Source organism: Formica exsecta, unplaced genomic scaffold (genome assembly GCF_003651465.1).
Source record: "Formica exsecta isolate Colony F162 unplaced genomic scaffold, ASM365146v1 scaffold138, whole genome shotgun sequence".
NCBI lineage: Eukaryota > Metazoa > Arthropoda > Insecta > Hymenoptera > Formicidae > Formica > Formica exsecta.
Window position 1 is genome coordinate 990,904 of NW_021848711.1, and position 20,797 is coordinate 1,011,700.

Consider the following 20,797-nt stretch of genomic DNA (forward strand, 5'->3'; position numbering starts at 1 on the left):
CCCCCCCCCTCGCTTACCCCGTTCCTCCGTCGTCTCTTCTCTCCTCTCTAGCCATATATCCTCTCTTTTCCGATTATCTGTCCAAGAGCTCCAAGTTGTGTCGCCTAAGCCGGTTTTGCATTCTCGGAGAGCGTCGACTGCGATTCGAGTACGCGCGACAGTCGTCGACTCGGAGACAAGAATGCGCAAAACACAAATCGCAAGTAAGTGGAGACAAAGTTTCATTCCAATGTACCTTTTATAGGATGTTGCGGAACGGACGACGAGACGCTACGTCAGAAATGCGTACGATGCGGTATCGTCATCCGGTGGCGCGAGTTCCGTTATCGAGGCATCGAAATCTCTACGAGAATCACCCCCCTCCCCCCGAACCCACTTGTTGCTCGACGAATCAAATAATTGTATTTCCGTCAGTCGACGGGGCGCATCCCGGGGAGCTTCGGCCAAGTAAAACGGGCGTGGAGAGTAAAATAGAGGAGCGTTCTTCGTGGGTGGTATCGTTGATGTCTCTCCGAACATCTCCCCCCCCCTCCCCCCACCCCCCGTTGACGAGCGACATAATCCCAGAAAACAAGACGGATCGAATGCAGGATGTCGAGAGATCCTGCGGATTACTCGGCAGGCGTGTCGGACGCGTGTTTAGGGGAATATAAATCTAAGGCGCATTATTTTGAGCGAATGACGAGGGAGGAAATGTAGTCGCTACATAATTTTCCACGGAAACTTTCTTGAATGGACGAAACACGATCGTGGAACGCGAGTGTCGTCGAAAAATTTGCACATTATTTCTTTCGTACAAGTTTTTGCGCCTCTTTTTCTAGCTGATCGAGACGATGACCAGGATGGGTACGACCTGGGTGGCCCGGCGAGAGTCTCGGATCAAGGACGCGATCGCGCACGTGTATCGCGAATTTGTGCGCGACGACAATAAAAATCTTCAAATATAATATCACGAGCGATAAAAGCGCGCGCTCGCTTGCGGCGCGTTTCGGCTCTACGGCTTCTTTGATAGACTTTACGACGAGGTCTGATTTGCACGCCTGCCCCGCCGAGGTGCGTGCACCATGATTCGGTTGCTCAAAGCCGGAGCCGACTTTTTAAAGCGGCCCGGGGATTTAAGCGCGTCCGCGAACACGTTGTTCGACACAATACTTCTTATAAAGAGGTAACATCGAGAGAGAGTGTATCGCGTGCCAGATGTGTGTTCGCTTCACCCCTTCTCATTCCGATGTTATTTTTTCACGCATGGAAATCCGAGAGCGCGATATCCGCACGTTTCGAGATTTATAATTTGATCGAGTTTAAAACAAATATATTTCGATTTTCCAATTAGACGTTGTAATTAAAGCTCGTGGTCGCGGCAGATGCATTGTCTCCCCCGCGGTTAGAACATTTGTTCGTGTTCCTCGCGTTCAAGCTGTTCAAGCAACCGGCGAAGACGACCACGAAGAAGGAGACGGCAACAAGACGACGAGTCTGTCGTCGTTCCTTTGCTCGCGCATGGCTACTCTCCCACGGATACGAGCGGTGAATAGCGAGGGATAGTCGGGATTATTGCCAGGCACTTGCCAACAATGTGGCGAAGCTTTGATGTGACATAAAATGGCACGTTAACCGGCGCGCCGTATCTCTACGACCGGTTGCACATACGGCTTTATTTCGCCGCAACCGGCGAGAGGGCAACGTTTTGATCGGAAAGTCGTCTCGGCAAAAACAGCGTCATTGCCGTCGCGTTACGATCAGAAGCAGGGTAGAAGGACGCCAAATTATCTCGTCGAGAGACTCGTCAACCTCTCATCGAGGGGTCGCGTATAAAATGATATAAATTATAGTGTGAAACTAATAGCGTTTCATCAAACGAGATCGTGATGTAAATTAAAATTGAGTGAAATTGCCTAAGTCGAAATTTTTCTTTTATTTTCAATCTCATCTGGGGAAAAAATCTATATATAATCAAATACAAATATATATAAAATATGTTTATATATGTTTCCTTTCTTTTGTTCGTATGTAGGAAAATTAACTAGAAGAATAATTTTTGTACAAAATTGGCTATATATATAATTTTTTTTTTTCGACCAATTTTTTCATGTCTTCCACTTAGAAGTTTAAAGGAGCTTTTGGCAAAGATTAAAGATTTAAATAGTCTTAAAAAATAGAGCGATTCAATTGCTTAGAATATCAAAGTAGAAGTAGTTAAATTAAAAGTAGGGGAAAAATTTCGAGACTCGGGTGTATTAAATAAAAAAATCATACGAAAATTTTATAAATTTAATTCGCAATGAAAACAAAGATTAGACACTTGGGATGAGAGACGGATATGCGTCTTGAAATACGCGCGCCCGGAGATGGATATGCGGTATCGCAATAATAAGAAATCACAGACCGGGAGTAAGCTGTCGCGTCGGTCATAAAAAGCTTAACGACCGACAATTCACGACGTATTATTATTCCCGTAACGCATCTAGCGCGGAATAATCATCGAATCTTCCGCGAATGCCGTCTCTCTCGCCGCTCTATTCTCGGGATTGTAAAAGACAGTAGTCGTCGTGAAATCAACGCTACGTTATTGTGTGCGCTCCGATGCCAGATATATAAATCAACCTATATATCGAGCGGCAAAAATAACTTTCGATTCGTACTTGTCATCTTGCCAGAATAAGGGTTTACGTTCCCGTATATTCCCGCCCGACCCAAATCCCCGCTCTCTCTCTCTCTCTCTCTCTCTCTCTCTCTCCGCGACGCGACATGTATGCGGTTACGCGAGATGCGAATTCGTCAGGGATCGTAAACTCGCTGATACGCCTTTGGACTTTAACGACGTTAATCGCATCGGGATAAATCGTCATAAGCGGTAATGAAGTTTGTTCGTTAAATGCCTTGGGTTACGCGCCTACGCACATTCGAATGCATTGAAACGCATTCTGATGAAGCACACTAATTTCCATCCGACCGTTTGAATCACGTAGAAAAATCCAAATGGGAAACTGTTTTTGGAAAACTCAATTTTTCATCTAATATCTACTTTGAAGCATGTTCAGATTACTCATTTTTAAAATTATTTAATATCTACACAGTTTTGCCGAAAACTCCTTTTATAAATCTCTAAGTGAGAAACAATTTGAAGTACAAAGTAGGAGCTCAATTCCTATATAAAGTAAACCTATGAAATTCTTCTATACAATTCATAAACGCGAGAAAATTAAGACTAAAAATAGCAGCAAAATTTCGACAAATTTCTCGGGTGTAAGTCGCGAGAATTGTTCGCGTAAATTTTCTCGCTTTCGACGTCGCGACTCGAGATGACTGACAGGTCAATTTCGCACTAATTTGTTCGCCGTCGTCGAGAGATCTCTGGCCGCGTATAGATTTCCGACATTCTCATACGACGATGTCCCTTTCGTCGCGCGATCCTCCGGCAGAGAATGAGTATCTCAAACGAATCCGTGACAAAGATTGGCGCGTGTACCGTTGAAAACTGAACCACCTGATCGCAGACACGTGTAGGCGTGTAAAAGCTCTGCGTAGGACACGGGGTTTTTTTCAGCCGAGGGAAACAAAGGGACTTCGCGGCTCCTTTCAGAACCAAAGGTATGAGGCAAGCCGCCCGATACGTGTAACACACACACATATGTACACACACACACGCGCGCGCGCAGGTAGAGAGGAAGCTGCGAGCGAGAGATGAAGAAGAAGCGGAGAAAGGGAGGCGATATATCACGAACCCCCAGAGCGATCGGCGCTGTTGTGAAATATTAATAAGCAAATTAGTTCAGACTTAGTGCTCAGCGCCGATACTAAACCGCCATGATGGAAATGGCCGTCGGCCGTCTATAACAGCCGTATTTTACTTCCCACGCCTCGTCGGCATCGGGCCGCCCGCAGAATGCGATTTCCGTTCCTCGGCCTGTCCTCTTTTCGCTCGCATCATCTCCTTCTCCCTAAGCGCTTTCGCGTTACCCTTCTCGTGTATTCTTCTTTTTTTTTTTCTTCTTCTTCTTATACATTACACACATTGGTTCTTCGTTGTATCGCACCGAGATATCATTCACGAATAACGTTTATGACTCGTAGCACCTGATAGCGTGCACACCCGCATGGACTGCACCAGTCCGGTGAAAAGTCGTTACCGCCACCGGAGCGTAAAAACAAGTGTAAGCAAATTCCCATCGAGACCAGAGCGTCAGCAAGCAACATACAATACGCAATTTAGAATATTTGATACTGACAAAATTTATTTATGATTTGCTTGCAATAGGGAACAAAAACAAAAACAAAAACAATCTATATAAAAAATCCTAATTTCTTGAGATAAAAATAATTTCTAATTTATCTCGATTCGACGATAAGACGTCACGGAAACGTCCGAGATATCGCTTGTGCAATCTAATCAACGGCGACGTCATTTAAACTTCGGCTACAGATATGTATCACCGAGACGAGGTGCGCGAAAGATAGTGGAATCTCCATAAATCAATCTTTACGTTCTAGGGTAGACAATAATTTCAACTGCGCGTGCGAAGTGCGGCGCCGACAGAAGCCGCACGGACAGAGGGAAGTCTCTTCCTCTCTCTCTTTCTCTCTCAACCGTTGGTAAACGAAGGCTGCTGACTCTTGGGACAAGAATTCGACAATTACGTCACGAGAACGTAACGGATGATCGCCCGGGGAACGCCCGGCGTCGGGACGTCTAGAATGTGCGAACGTCATCCTGCTAAATGCTTTTCGTTCGCTCGCTCACTCGCTCGCTCGTTCATTCGGCCCGTCCGCGTGTGCTCGCGTGTGCTCTCTCGCGTGCCACTATCTATAGCGCTGAAACGTGCCGGGGCAGCCGGCGGCTCCCTCTTCTCCGACTCTCGGATGCTGGAAGCCATCCGGTCACCTGTCCGCTACTGGAAAATGTAGGTCGAACACACGAGCGCGCGCGCGCTCGCCCGTACCCGCGCCCGCGCCAGTGAATAACTAATTGGACAGGTGTAACGTTCCCACGTTAACAACCATAACTGTCACGTAGAGACGCGCGGGATAGAAATTCAATCATCCGCGACGGTCGACAAAGGTCGAGTAGATTTGAGGGATACACGCGGTATGTATCCAGGGGATTATTCATATATTTTCTCTTACGGATCTTTCCAGAATATTTCGGAGTATTTTTCTCCTGCTTTCGATCTCCATTTTTAATCTAGCGTCTACTCTGATACTTCAAGCAGTCAGATCATCCTCTTGTTAAACTATTTATGTAATCTATAGCTTTTGTTGAAAGCTTCCAATTGAAAAACTGTTCGTTTACTGCCTAAATACAAAATAGAATTTCAATTTCCATATAAATTAAACTTATCGAAATTCTTTAGAATTTATAAATGAAAAAGAAAATTAAGGTTGAAAATAGATTTTTCGCACACAGTTAAATATATATCTCTTTCGATAGTTTTCAACTTTCCGATATTCTATATCTTGATTGATAAACGAGATTTTTTTATTGAAATACAATCTTTTATATTTTTGAGGAGCAAAAAATGCGTTGTGAAATATCGATGAGAAAGACATGGCAAAACTATTGGAATTTTTCAGAAGACTGATCTATAAAGTCTCGGCTACCGGTTTTCAGATGCGCGCTCTTGTCAAAGGTTCGCTCTTGGATACCAATCAAAAATCCGCATTATAATAATTAATGTCGGAAGAATTTCAGGTTTGCTGCACGAAAGCGTCATTTTTGCGTAGTCTAGCTGCATTGCCGGAGGGCATCAATCAGCGACGTGCAGATACGTCATTATTCTGGGAGCTCCAAATAATTAGTGATGATTGCTCGCCTCTTTAGAGAACTAGAGAATTAAATTTATCACGAAACTTCTGCGAAGAGCGAGCGAGGTTGATTCACGCGTCGTACAAGCGATATTCTGATAATCGAACAACAATGTGATTATTGCAGAGTTTTATTTCTATTTTATACAAATTATTTCACTGCCATCTCTCACAAGAAAATTATTATATATTATAAAATATAAAAATTATCTATATTTTTTTTTATATTATGTCTATTGTCATTGAAATGAATCGATATATTGGAGAATTCAATCAGCTCCAGAATCCGATAAAATATTCTTAAATGAGATGAAAAAGTTTGAATCACGAATAAGATAGTCACGAAACGTTTATCGAGGGATGAAGGGGCAAGCAGTTAGTAAATCAGTTGTATTTCGCGCAATCTTTATTAAAAAATAATAACGGTTAGATAGGTATCATCGGTCAAAGCAGCGATAATGTGGTCCAATCATTCTAGTTTCTTCGCTCTCGATTCAATTTCGCAAACACGCGATACATATCGGTCTAGTAATATAAAAATTATCTAAAAAAAAAAAAGAAGAGAAAAATATCTGCCCCTCAATTCTTCGTGATATTTGCTCCTCTTGCTTTTCTATCGAAATGTACTCGCTAAAAGTATGCGAGACGATCCTTTAATCCTGCCGTAATCCCGATTTAAGACCCTTGGAAAGCCGACGGGTGGGCCGCGCGATCAACCTCGTTGAGGAGGTCTCGAGAGAGAAAGAGAGAGAGAGAGAGAATATCCGTATTGGCTCCGCGGTGGCGCTTCGGAGAAAAGCATTCGGACGAGGGGGTTTACGGCCGATCCGTCAGAGACGAAATCCATCACCCGCGGGAACAATGCCCGCCCATCGGCGCGGTGCTCGCTAGGACTTTATTTCGTTTTATGGAGGTATATCCGAGGCCGAGAGTGTTTATGGACAGGATGGATTGACTCTCTCTCTCTCTCTCTCTCTTTCTCTCCGGTCTACTCTGATACTTCAAGTAATCTATAGCTTTTGTTGAAAGCTTCCAATTGAAAAACTGTTCGTTTACTGCCTAAATACAAAATAGAATTTCAATTTCCATATAAATTAAACTTATCGAAATTCTTTAGAATTTATAAATGAAAAAGAAAATTAAGGTTGAAAATAGATTTTTCGCACACAGTTAAATATATATCTCTTTCGATAGTTTTCAACTTTCCGATATTCTATATCTTGATTGATAAACGAGATTTTTTTATTGAAATACAATCTTTTATATTTTTGAGGAGCAAAAAATGCGTTGTGAAATATCGATGAGAAAGACATGGCAAAACTATTGGAATTTTTCAGAAGACTGATCTATAAAGTCTCGGCTACCGGTTTTCAGATGCGCGCTCTTGTCAAAGGTTCGCTCTTGGATACCAATCAAAAATCCGCATTATAATAATTAATGTCGGAAGAATTTCAGGTTTGCTGCACGAAAGCGTCATTTTTGCGTAGTCTAGCTGCATTGCCGGAGGGCATCAATCAGCGACGTGCAGATACGTCATTATTCTGGGAGCTCCAAATAATTAGTGATGATTGCTCGCCTCTTTAGAGAACTAGAGAATTAAATTTATCACGAAACTTCTGCGAAGAGCGAGCGAGGTTGATTCACGCGTCGTACAAGCGATATTCTGATAATCGAACAACAATGTGATTATTGCAGAGTTTTATTTCTATTTTATACAAATTATTTCACTGCCATCTCTCACAAGAAAATTATTATATATTATAAAATATAAAAATTATCTATATTTTTTTTTATATTATGTCTATTGTCATTGAAATGAATCGATATATTGGAGAATTCAATCAGCTCCAGAATCCGATAAAATATTCTTAAATGAGATGAAAAAGTTTGAATCACGAATAAGATAGTCACGAAACGTTTATCGAGGGATGAAGGGGCAAGCAGTTAGTAAATCAGTTGTATTTCGCGCAATCTTTATTAAAAAAATAATAACGGTTAGATAGGTATCATCGGTCAAAGCAGCGATAATGTGGTCCAATCATTCTAGTTTCTTCGCTCTCGATTCAATTTCGCAAACACGCGATACATATCGGTCTAGTAATATAAAAATTATCTAAAAAAAAAAAAGAAGAGAAAAATATCTGCCCCTCAATTCTTCGTGATATTTGCTCCTCTTGCTTTTCTATCGAAATGTACTCGCTAAAAGTATGCGAGACGATCCTTTAATCCTGCCGTAATCCCGATTTAAGACCCTTGGAAAGCCGACGGGTGGGCCGCGCGATCAACCTCGTTGAGGAGGTCTCGAGAGAGAAAGAGAGAGAGAGAGAGAATATCCGTATTGGCTCCGCGGTGGCGCTTCGGAGAAAAGCATTCGGACGAGGGGGTTTACGGCCGATCCGTCAGAGACGAAATCCATCACCCGCGGGAACAATGCCCGCCCATCGGCGCGGTGCTCGCTAGGACTTTATTTCGTTTTATGGAGGTATATCCGAGGCCGAGAGTGTTTATGGACAGGATGGATTGACTCTCTCTCTCTCTCTCTCTCTTTCTCTCCGATCATTGCCTGGTCGATGTCGACACCGGCTTGTCGATTTGCTCGACAAGGTCGTAAAGACGATAAAACGACATTGGAGCCGGTGCGAGATACAAATAGAGGTATAAACGAAGGTGTTAAGGAGGTGTACGAGAGAGGGACCGGTATAATCTCTCTCGCGTATTTAAGATGTCTATAAGACGCGCGCGTCGTTGGATTCCGATCGATTTGATCGGTCTCCACACGCGATTCCAAGTTTCCCGTGAACGTTATCCGCGCTCGCCTCCTCGACCCGAAATGATTTTTTTTATAGGCCAGTCCCTCCTCGGACCGGTCGAAGATCGATTCTCGGTAAAGGCTGTAACGCGTATGAATTTCGATATTTATTACGTAATAAAGACTCGACGAATAACGCTTCGAGAGTTCTTTGAAATCTCCATGGGACGTTAGCGGTAACGTTTTCAATACGACACCGTCGTATGTGTGTATGTACGAGGCGTTGTTTAACGAATTAAGGTCTACGCACGTTGCTGTCACCGTCAACATGTCAACGTATTGTCAAACTGTTTTCCATACACGCTAACCGTCAATCAACCGTAATCCGACTGCTTCTCGCTGACTCAATTCAATATATTTTTGATTCTAATCTATGAAATTGCATTCAACATTAAAGCGTTTTTACAAAAATGGAATTTTATAATAATTGCAATGACTCTGAATAAAAAAAAAAAGAAAACCAGAAAGATTGCTGGGGAGAATATCATATAGAGAATAAATATCGTAAGGTTTCAAAGACTCTCATTACACATAAAGTTATATTAATAATTAATTAAACAACATACGCGATTAGAGATTATCAACTTAGCACACACTACAGGGAACGACACTAAATGAGACGTCAAATTATTCTCGCCGAGAATGTTTGACATTGAATGTCGGCGGCAGTCGGGTTCTGCGAGTGTTCGCCGACCCATTTGAAACCTAGATATATAAGAATCATTGACGTGTACATATAACGTGCCTGTAGACCTTTACATGAAAAAAGCGTCTTTCAATAAATTGTCGCGTCGATGAAGCCGATTCGCGCGAACGTTCGAACTGATTTACAAATCACCGATAACGTCGGCCGATCCAATTTGCATTCGAAATAGCCAAGGTATCGCGAAACAGACGAGGGAAACTATTTTCGCGCGAGGGACGCGTTGTGCTTTCGCTGTTGCGAGGCAAAGTCAAACATTCAAACTAGTTGCAATGCACCGTGACGGCGTGCAGTTACCGAGTAACGGCATACGGAACGTGCCCCCGGTACAAAATATCGAATAATAAGGAAATAGGAGAGCGAAGCGGGAAGGGGAGGAAGAGAGAGAGAGAGAGCGAATCGTGTGTCAGCCCACTGGCGAATCACGTCGTCTCCTTTATTCCTCGCACAATGAAAATATTTTCCGACGCGCGAGTCACACTCCCTCGCGTATAAGATTCCCGGCGTGTACTCTATCGAATCTCTCTCGTATACGGAAGCGGGATGGGGGAGTGTATGCGAAATGACTATAGACGTACTAAAAGGTACTAAAAGTAACGGCCGCTCGGCACGATAATTACGTTAAGGCTACCGCCGCGGATTTTACTCGGCCGGCAGATCGGAGCCGGCTGCTCAATTTCACGCTAGTTCCCGCTCGTGTGCTCTCCGATTCCCTCGTTCGCCCCCTTTAATTTACGGGTGCGCACGAAAGCGAAGTCCCCTTGCTACCTACACGGAGCGTTTAGTTTAATTTGAAGGGGGAGAGGTTTCTCCTTTTTTTTTTTTCCTCGCGAAATTTTCATCGAAAATAATCGCGATCCGCATGCGGAGAAACGATTGGCACGTTCGTTCGATAAGAGAGGAGGAGGAAGAGTGGGAAGAAAAAAATGGGAGGACGAAAGGAGCGCGCCTCTCTATGAAAACCTAATGTAATATCTTGTGTATATGCAGACGTCACGTACGCGGTGCGTGTTCACAAGTGTGTAGCGAGAAGTGTTCGTGCCGAACACGTGTTCTCCGCGTTAATGCGTTACTCGCGCGCGGCGCGAGTAAAAAGGCGTTTTTTCCCTACGAATCGGCCGTAACGCGACGTTAGACGCGCTCTCCGCTCGACGCACTTTTACACTTGGCGAGGATCAATTCGTTCTGCGAGCGAAAGCATCTTTTCGTCAATCTAACGTCATTTTTACAAACCAAATCATCGTGGCAAAAAAAAAAAAAGAAAAAAACTAGATTTACATCTTATTGTCTTATCTCCTATTAATCCTCACCCACTTAATTTTTCGATTATCAAAAACATTTTTCAAGTAAATTACTTTTACTATCGTTTCATTTATCTTTTATAATTGTATATAATTATATTTTATATTATGTATATAAAGTTTGATTCGTGAAAAACCTTTCTCTTAATCATTTACAGCTCGAACATTATTGATGCCTCGATACATTTTCGCTAGGAAAATATTGTCTTCAAATTAAGAAAAATTAAAATCCGATGCTTTTTGGATACTATGTGTATATATAAACGGAGAGAGAGAATTAATTTCTGTTAATATTTAAAGCGAAAAAGACATCATCTTTGAGATTCATAAAAAATCTTCAAGATTCATAAGTTACATTCTTATATCTTCATACATTTGTAGGAGTACAAATATATATATTTATAATATGTGTGTGACTGCACGAGAAGCTGAGAAGATGAACAGAGAGGAAAATAAATATAATAACGTATTCGACGAGGAATGGCATTACTCGCACAGTCGCCCGCCACACTATGAATTACATTGGCGATTGAAACTCGTTCGTGTTGGTAGGGAAAAAAAAAGAAGAAAGTAAGTGCAGACCTGGGGCTGTGTCGGAGGTGGCGAAATTTGCATATTAAATGGGTTGGGATTTATAACAAGTCGGTCTCTCTCTCTCTCTCTCTCTCCCTTTCTTTCTCTTTCAAGCGATGCTAAGCAATGTATGCGATAAATAAAGAACGAAGATGTGAAGATTCTTCGCGCATATACTAGGCTATGGAAGAAGAGCGGCGGAAAAATCGAGAGGAAAGAGAAAAAAAAATCTCGCCTATATATATATATGCGTGTTCGCGTAGAGATTATAATTCTCCAAAACACTCACCTCTATAATTAAGTTCGCGTACGCGTGTTTCCCGCTCGCTCTTATTTACCCCAATCGAGACCGCTCGCAAGATCGATCCCTTCAGAATTTTTTGGATCGCGCGTCCTGGAGGGTTTACGTGTTGACTTTCGCGAACCGGTTCTCGGCGCTCCTTCGACAGCAAAGTTATCGGGCAAAGTTATGTTCCGCTTGCGCGAATTTGTGCGTTCCGCGTGCCTCGTCGGCGCTTTTGATATACGAATACCTTCGTCGCGGCGGGTTCGAAAGCGGGACGGACACTTTGTTGCAAAATGGCCTTGGTAATATCTATTAACGGTGCCGGATTTAAAGGTCATTAAAAGATAAGTTCCCCGAAAAAGAGTGGTTCCCGCGTGGCGTCGAGTACGAAGCGCAAAGCAAACACGAAGCTAATATTAAATTCCGCGCAGGATTTTAGGATCGTTTAGTTCTCCGTGTAATATTATGCTCGTATATCGGTCTATTGGAAATAATTATTATATCAGAATTAGAACGCAATCTCTTTAAACTATTCTCGTAAAGTTAAATGACTTCCATACAGCTTTATTATTCCAATAAGCAGTAATACATCAATAAATATTATATAATTGTTCCTCTCTATTTATATATAATAATAATGTAATAATAATATATTAATAACCACACACATAGTTTACTATTTATTGGAATAATCCAGCTATATGAAAGTCGTTGAACTTTACGAAAATAGTTTGGATTGCGTTCCAATTCTGATAAGATAATTATTTCCAATATTATATAGTATAAAAATTATCACACAGTCATTATCCATATAATTAGGAACTATAGAGGGGAAGATTGCAATAAAATAGAATATTGCAGCTGTTTGTTTGGAATGTATCGACTTATTTATAAACCTTGTTACTAGAATAGAGAATGACACCCTACAGATTGTAGAGAAACCTATTTGTCTTTGTTATGCCGTCAAATGCCATCTTCATTTAAATAAGCATTCCGCTTTACTCTCAGTCATAGTCGGACGATAAACGTATAGGTGCTCACATTTATGTGAACTGAACGTGTATGAAATAACGCATTTTTATGCTCGCAATATGATACTCGATCAATGTAAACATTCACGAAATATTTCGATACAATTAATACATACAAGCGCTATTTTTTCTTTTTTGCGAAAAATATCAATACGAAACGAACTACCGCCGTAATCGAAAGCTATAATCGACTAATCGCGATAATTTGTCCGTGCGTTTGTATATCTAAAAAGATCCGAGAGCGCCTATATAGAGTCGGGCGAGAGCGATGATAGCAAACACAAATTGGTGGTGGCTGGACTAATATACCCGAATATGATGAATGGTCTTTTATATCCACGGATCGTAGTAAGGTGTTATGCGTTACGTTAGTGTTGAATTATTGCGTGCGTGGGGTACAATAACGCGGCCCCCGCGGGAGGGCCCCGGGGGCCCGACGACCGGGGTCTCCCTATACGTCGGTTCGTATATATTTCAAGCTTTTACCCGCGAGAGACATCGAGATACGCGCGCTCGCTCGATCTCGCCTTCTTATTTTTCCCCTTCGCCGCGCGCGCGCGCGCGATTTTAATCGAGCCGCGTTACGGGCGAATCGAAAGATCAATCGGCATTGATCGCCTCGAGGATTTATGGTCTCCCCGACTCGTTATTACCATTCACGAAGTATAATAACCCGCGAAACAAACGACGCCACGTACGTTGCTTTACGGTCGCGCATCATCGTGTGATACGTCATATTTCTCGTTTATAACGTCATTTTTTTTTCTCTCTCATCTCTTTTCTTTCTTTTTATCGACGCCAGGATTTTTAAATTGGAATCTTTTAATTTTTCAAACTTAGTAATGCAAAATCAAATAATTCTCCAAACGTCATCCAAAATTCAGCTAATGTCAATGCGTTATCACTTTGAACGGTGTAATCATTTAGCCCCTTTGGTGTTTTTTATCGTTTCAAATTACTGTTCGTAAAATACTAACGCGCGATGGAGAGACGACTGGAAGGAGACAAACGGATATGTTGATCCAATCGACTCTAATTATTGCTAGGGAGGTAGGCATAATAATAGCACTGTCTCAGACTCAAAGTTGCGCCACAGAGCTTCATAGAGAAACGAAGAAAGAGGGAGAGAGAGAGAGAGAGAAAGAGAGAAAAAGAGCGAAAAGAACAGAAGCACTGACGCATCACTGGCGGGCTTGATTGATGGACGAGAAGTCGCCATGTTTATAATTAGAGCCCGACGTTTCCGGTTCACCGTCTAACCGTCTTCGGAGGCCACGATTCGCCGCGGATCAATTCTCTTGCTGAAACTCTTCCTCCCAAAAAAAAGAAAAAGATTTTTATGCTAAAATAGCGCTAAAAAGAACGGGAAGAGAGAGTCTTTGTGTTAATTACGGGATCCAAATTTATTAAAATTTCGTTCGGAAACGACAATCCAGCGCGCTATCAAACGCGTGAGAAAACGTGCGATTTCACGGGCGTCGGATGTTCCGACTCGTTGGTCGATTCTAATTTCGGTGCTTCGCGGTACCCGAGCAGATGCAACGTGTTATCGAACCTTTTAACCACGTGGACGTTTACGACGCGGCCGGCTACGAAAATCCACGTGTGCAGGAAACGAGATGCGGGCCGGTGCCGGGGATAGTCACACACGTGTGTATCTTTCTCAACGGTCGACAGGTTTAAACGGCGAATCCAAACAAATTTGCGGAATAACGTCGTCTCTTGAAGAGAGTCGGTTGATCGCTGAATTAGATTTACTGTCTTCTACGCTAAAGAGAAAGCGAAGAAAGAGAAGCGGTACTTGAAGCAGATATCTTGATGGGATGCACGAGTTAAATATAAATTAGAGATATACGGATACGTATAAAAGTTCTTCGAATTTTTCGCTTTGCCTCCACGAGATTAGCAAATATCGAGAGAATCTTGTAGGTGGAAAAAATTCTGATTAATGAATGTGTCATCCTTGAAAACGTCAGGATGATCAATATTTGTAATATAAACTAACATTACGACACATCTCGTTGAAGAATCATTGACAGACTTATTATGCGTTATTTTCGTACTTAATCGATCGTAATTTGTTTATAAATTCTTACCTCTCTGTTGCATAAAAGAGAAGAGATTGTCAAGGAATTCCTTTCGCTCAGGATTTTTGTCGACGTCGTATAGCTGAAACAGAAAAAAAATCAAAATAAATGACTTTGTTGGCGTCATAACTCGTAAAATACATATTACTATTTCAAAGTGCCCCCGCGTCATTCGCGCAGAGATTAAATATGTGATGATAGCGGGACATCTCGTATACGACAATGTATGCATCTTTCCATTCCAAATAATGCATTATAATACAATTATATTATACTGCGTACACCTTCGAAAATAATATTATTATTGGATCGATACGATGCGACGGCTAATTATATATATATATATATATATATAAAAACACTCAAGAAAATTTTTACATGTCGCGTGTGCCTTTTCGTAAAACCGTGCAATACTTTTCTCATTCCGATCGGGAGAATAAAACGTTACCTCGCAGCGCGATAATAAAAACAGGAGTGAAACAAGTGTGCTCATAGCGACAGGCAGATTAGTTAGCTCCGATTATTAATGATTCCGTTTAACCTGCCTCATAACCCGAAACCCTCGCCGAGAAACCCGTACACGAAAGCCAAACCCCCTTCGGGCTAGCGGCCCGTATTATCATATTTGTTATGTACGATGTGCTATATCTAATCTGAGACCTCCTAATTGCTTTTATAATACGAGTCCCGTCCACCCTCGCTCGCTCATCTCTCCTAGTCGTCTCTACCTCTCCCGGCAGTCTCTTTTTCTCCGGCGCTTTCCCGCGTACATCCCTTAAACGTTCATTCGACGCGAAGCGATACGGGCTCGTTTCCTCTTTTCTTCTCTTGGCGATTCAACTCGGCTCGCCTTCGACTCGTACATTTACCGCGACGATAAATTTCATTCGACTAATCGCGCGCTGTTTCGCAACACTGTCTTTAACCCAAGGGTGAATGATAATTAATTCGCTGCCTCGCGCTCGCCGTTCATCCTATCTAGTTTTCCGCCTTCTCTGTCCGCAGACTATTAAAGTAACAATAAAAGAAAAGTTGGTAATTGCGAAACGAAGTGCGTACATTACACTTCAGTCGGTACTTAACGAACGCTTCTTTAATTGTGCTTGTATCGCACAGTTTTCTTATGCCAAATAATAAAGTATTTATTTCAAAGTTATGCGAGCTAATTAACTTCCTGCATTCAAGCCGACAATCTAAAGTCTAATTGATTGAACCTTCGCATTTCGTTAGCGACGATGTAATTAACAAAGATATCGCTGCGAGGCTCGCTCGGTTCGGTCGACAATGGAAAGTAATACGTTAAAACGCAGCGGCCGCGTGTGAAGACGTAAACGTCAACGCCTGTCACGAGGAAAAAATGCCGAGCGCGCACGAGATGTACGGCGACAAAACGAAATATGTACAATACGCACGCACACGACGCGCGATACACGCACAAGAAGACGACCGCGCCTCGTGTAGAGGTTCCTACAGCGGCAGGTGCTCGGCGATTCACCGCGCACCACGTGCAGCGGGATTGTTAATCGACGTTAATCAATGAAAGAGAGAGATCGCCGTTCGTTTACCTCGGTTCAATTTTCACGGCGCGATCTCCTCCTCGCTCACCCTCCTCCCGATCTCGCCCATTACACCCTTGACGGGATGAAGCGACGGAATGAGCGAGAGATCGCAGGAACGAAGAAACGAACGGATGGACGGACAGCATTTCTCAAGGGCCATTTTGTACCACTTTCTCGTGTTTTTTCTTTGGCTACACGAGCGATGAGCTCGTTAGGGGCAGAGCCGGAGGGAGAGGACGAAGTAAAAGGCAAGGGAGGTGGGGACCGAGAGAGGGTTCAAGCGAGGTATATTGATTGATCTACAGTTAAGCGGACTGACGGCAGCCACGTGAGGATCAGGGGAGAGAAGAGCAGCATCTCTCTCTATCCCTCTCTCTATCTCCTCCTTTCTCGCTCGTCTTCCATGCGTGTCCGCCCGCGTGTTGTACCTCACTACCGTGGTAAAATAAAGACAGGGCAACGGAATTTGCTCTCGATGATGCATGCGCCACGGGCCCCGCCCTCTCCTTCTCTCATCCACTGACGGCCGGTGAATAATAATTCCTGATACGACCGTCGGTTGATCGGACGACTTTCGTCCCGGGCAAGCCAACTTTGCCGATGATCGATGTACGCGCGCTTAGTAACGCTAACGGACTCGAAGGTGCCGTGATTATATGTACATACAGGGTGTACGGGGCGAATGGGCGATAATTCGCGTTCAACGTTTTTATCGTTTTCTTTCAATAGATTGTCAATTCGTCCGCTTTAGACAATCTATAATCCACGACGAAATTCAGGACAGAATTTTCTATTTATATGAATATTATTTGAAGTTACGAGTTGTAATGTAAAGTTTCGATTTTAAATTTCGTCAAAAAGTATATTAAATATTCGTAAGCAAGAGAGTGAGACATCCAATGTGTCACGAATTTGATCGCGATCTTCGAAACATAAAGATGGTCGAGCCGATTTATAAGCTTCCTCGTTCCGGTCTCTTCGCGAGATGAATTTTTACAACCTCGAAACAAGAGAGGAGACGAGGAAGAAGAGCTCGCTCTCTCTCTCTCTTTCTCGTCGAATATGCGTCGCTAGTTTAACGAGCAATGATTATTGACGCGCGCGACTTTTTCCGCCGCGTCGGAGATGGAGATAATTTGCTTTCCTCCGCCTGATAAGGAATAGGACCGATAGCTTTGTTTGTAATCTGGCAAACGCTCGCTTCGCGCAACCGCGTGCAGTTAGCAAGAGAGATGCAATAAAACCAAGAACACAGTTACTTTGAATCTTTGGCTCGGTGATTTTACGCCGATAAATCAGAAATACGTATAACAATAAATTTTCATATCGTATCTCATAAATCATTAGCGAGGACAAGAATTCTTTTGCAATATACATGTACAATATAATGTCTTCAAGCGTATGTCTCACGCTCCCCTGAAACGAATAATGATAATGTAGAATTTCCATGCGTTGCTCGCCGAGCCTCGCTCGGAAAGACAAGGGACAGAAACAAGGACCTGGACCTACACACTCACGTCGACTTATTATCTTAATTACATAATTGGATCCGTGTGTACCTGGAAAAGCTACGGCGCGGGCGACATGTAATGCGTCGCGCGTCGCATCTGCCCCCGCGAACGCGCACACGAGGGTTCGACTTCCGGCCGTAAACCTTTTTAAGGGTGCGTCTCGGCGCGCGAAACGGAAGCGGGGCGCAGCCTTACGTAATCAGCCGACTTTTTTTCTCTCGTCGAGCTCGGGAGATCGAGACGTCGGATAAACCCGACACGACCATGAAGAAATGACATCTTCGTGTGAAGGCGCACGGTGACCTTCGTCACGCTGCCGTGATAACACATTATTGGTTCGAACGTTGACTCCCGTTTCAGGGACACGAATCTATTCGCGCAAATCTGAATTTATAATTCAGTTTATCAGCTCGAATCGAAATTTTCCTCCCATTTTGAACTTCAATATTCTCACATTTATAGATTTGATAGATTATAGTAATTAATAATATTCAATTTTATTATAAAAGATTTCCTTTATACAGAAATTATTCTTTTACTGTGTATCTCAAATAGATAATAAAATATTTCTTATTAAGAAGTTTAAAAAAGAGTAGCTTTCGATAGATTAAAAACGTATTAACAATTAAATAGTTTTGAAAAAAAATGATCTGACTGCTTAAAATATCAAAATAACTGTTATATAAATTGAGATGAAAAGTAAAAGAAAAATTTCGACTCGTGTGACTATCGTATCTGAAATCTAAAAAGGATCGTATAATAACGATATTTAATAAAAATAAATTGACTGACATTTTCGTTGCATATCGACTTAATTAGACTCGTAATCCGGCAACTTTTATCGTTGGCCTGAGAGTTATAAAAATGATATAAAAAGAAGAAATATGTGTGTAGCCAGTATACATTGCAACATACTAAGGGTACGTACGCGAAGGGCGGAACGACTAATTTATAGACTAATCTGCGTCCTCTGGATCCCTTTGTGAGAAGCGGCCGGATTATTATTAAATCATTCCCCGATACGTTTTAATTCGCCCGATCCCGCGGCAGGTTTGCTTGAATTACGACACAAACGTGCGAAATGAGATAAAAATTTTATCGCCCGGTCTCTTCGACGGTACTTGCTCGTTTAAGGGATTCGAGAGGTCGTTAAAGCGCGAATGTAGTATAATGCAATTCAAAGACACACAAGAAACTTTATCTTATAAAAATCTCTCGCAAACGTAAAGTTTCGAGCGCGTAAATATGTCAAAGAGAGAATTCGATATATTAATAAATAAAAGCGTACATATATATATAAAAGCAAAACGCTTTTAAGCGCTTTTTTATATTATTAACGCAAGTGAAATTATCGTTTTATACAAAAAAAATAAGAAAGTCCACAAAACACTCGACTCTCGATGGTGAAGCATCTACTCTTATTAATCTTAATCCGATCGTCAGCGACGAAATATATTTTTCTCAAAGCAAAATATCCGTTGAATGAATAAAGACAGCTTCAACAAAATCGCTTTCGATAAAGAAGGGAAAGTCCCAGGACGCGGATCGTTTGGTCGATAAGCGATAAGCGTAAGATGGTATCCGGTGGTCGTTGGAAACGGCCGAATCTTAAATGAGGGATATCGAGATCGCGGCGGGTTATACGAGCGGCCATAATAGCCGCTACCATTACCCGCTTCCAGGACATTAAAGATAGCGAGGGCAATTATAATCATTATGATGCCGAGCGGCGCGTATAGTGCCGCGTGCGTTACGCTCCTATAAAATCTCCGTAACGTCCTGAACAACGTGCGGCCTAAGAAGAGGCCCGGCCTTCCTCTCTCCCTCTCTCGCCACATCCAACAAACTCCACCCGCGCCGGTTATCGCGTTGCATCTTGAATCGCCACACGCTTTAAGACGCAACGCGGAGCACACCTACGGGTCTTGGGAAACATTTCTTAAAAACCCTATATACAAAGTACGATGGTAAAGATATTCAAAAATCGTGGAGACACGTTTGGAATTTTTCATTTAAATTTTAAGATTTTGTAAAATATGTAAACTGTTAAGAATTGTTTCCAAAAAATTTAAACTTCGATAATATGAATTAATTTGTTTTTTGCATATAAAATTAATGAAAAGAGTTGTCAGATGTTAGCAAGAGATCTAAACTATTGCAAATTAATGAAATGTCTTTTTTCTTGAGTAATTATACAACATGACATAATGAAAAAAGACGAAGATAATTGCAGCGAGAAAAGTGCTAACAGTTTCGAGAAAATCAAGTAGACACAAATAAAATCGCAAAGATATCGATATCGATTTTGAACGATAATTGTGTATCGGGATGAATGGCACTAGAATAAAAGTAGAGTGCCACACATGTAATACCGACAATTGCTAGCTTTGTAGGAAACGAGAAAATGCGAGGCGGAAACCGATTGGTACTGTCGCTTTCTCGAAATAAGGGGATCCACTTCGCGAATTCCCATTATAGGGACGAAATCAATCGGCTTTATCCCACCCGATATCGTCTCGCGGGAGGAGAAAGAAAGGAAGACCCATCCTCTCTCACACCGTTGTGTGTCCTTGAGCAGGCTCTAATCCGAATGAGATTTCGTTCGTGTCCGTTCGTCTTTCTTTGAACAGATCCAGCTTCGAACGAGCTTCCAAGTGGAATCGTTGACGTTACCCCGCCGATACATTCTCACTGCGTCGAAGCTTTCTCCCCACGTTTCCGTCTATCTTTTTATGTTTTATTTATTTTTATTCAAGAGCAAAAGCGGACTTAGAATTAGACTTTCGAGCATAGAGACGCATAGAAGTGACGATGAATAATTAGAATCAGACGAGATCATCGATCGGATTGTCTTAGTGTGTAAAATTCTTATCAAGATGAAATTGACCCGTTGAAGTCAGTCGGATAAATTTTCACGGGCTTCATTCGACGCCGAACTAAAATGCAATTGCGAAAATAGCATCTAAGAATAATCAAGACACGTTGCGACAAAAGAGGTAAGAGTATTTACGAGAGAGGCGGTGGACTCTTTCTCTCTCTCTCTCTTCGTGACGCCAGATGTCGGCGTCGACAAAGAAATGTAAGAAACGAAATACTACGTGGTCCCTTTGCGTCCTCCCGCGTTCTCTCACTCTT

The 20,797-nt window shown here is 42.3% G+C and overlaps 1 protein-coding gene across 1 annotated transcript in view; it reads right to left on the minus strand.

Annotated features, from left to right (window-relative positions):
- The window catches only part of LOC115246001 (protein dead ringer-like), a 132,334-nt gene that overhangs the window by 9,164 nt on the left and 102,373 nt on the right, over positions 1–20,797 (minus strand). Inside the window, exon 4 of the mRNA XM_029824546.1 lies at positions 14,602–14,674. Coding sequence (XP_029680406.1) covers positions 14,602–14,674 — 73 coding nt within the window. The remainder of the gene's footprint in view (positions 1–14,601; positions 14,675–20,797) is intronic.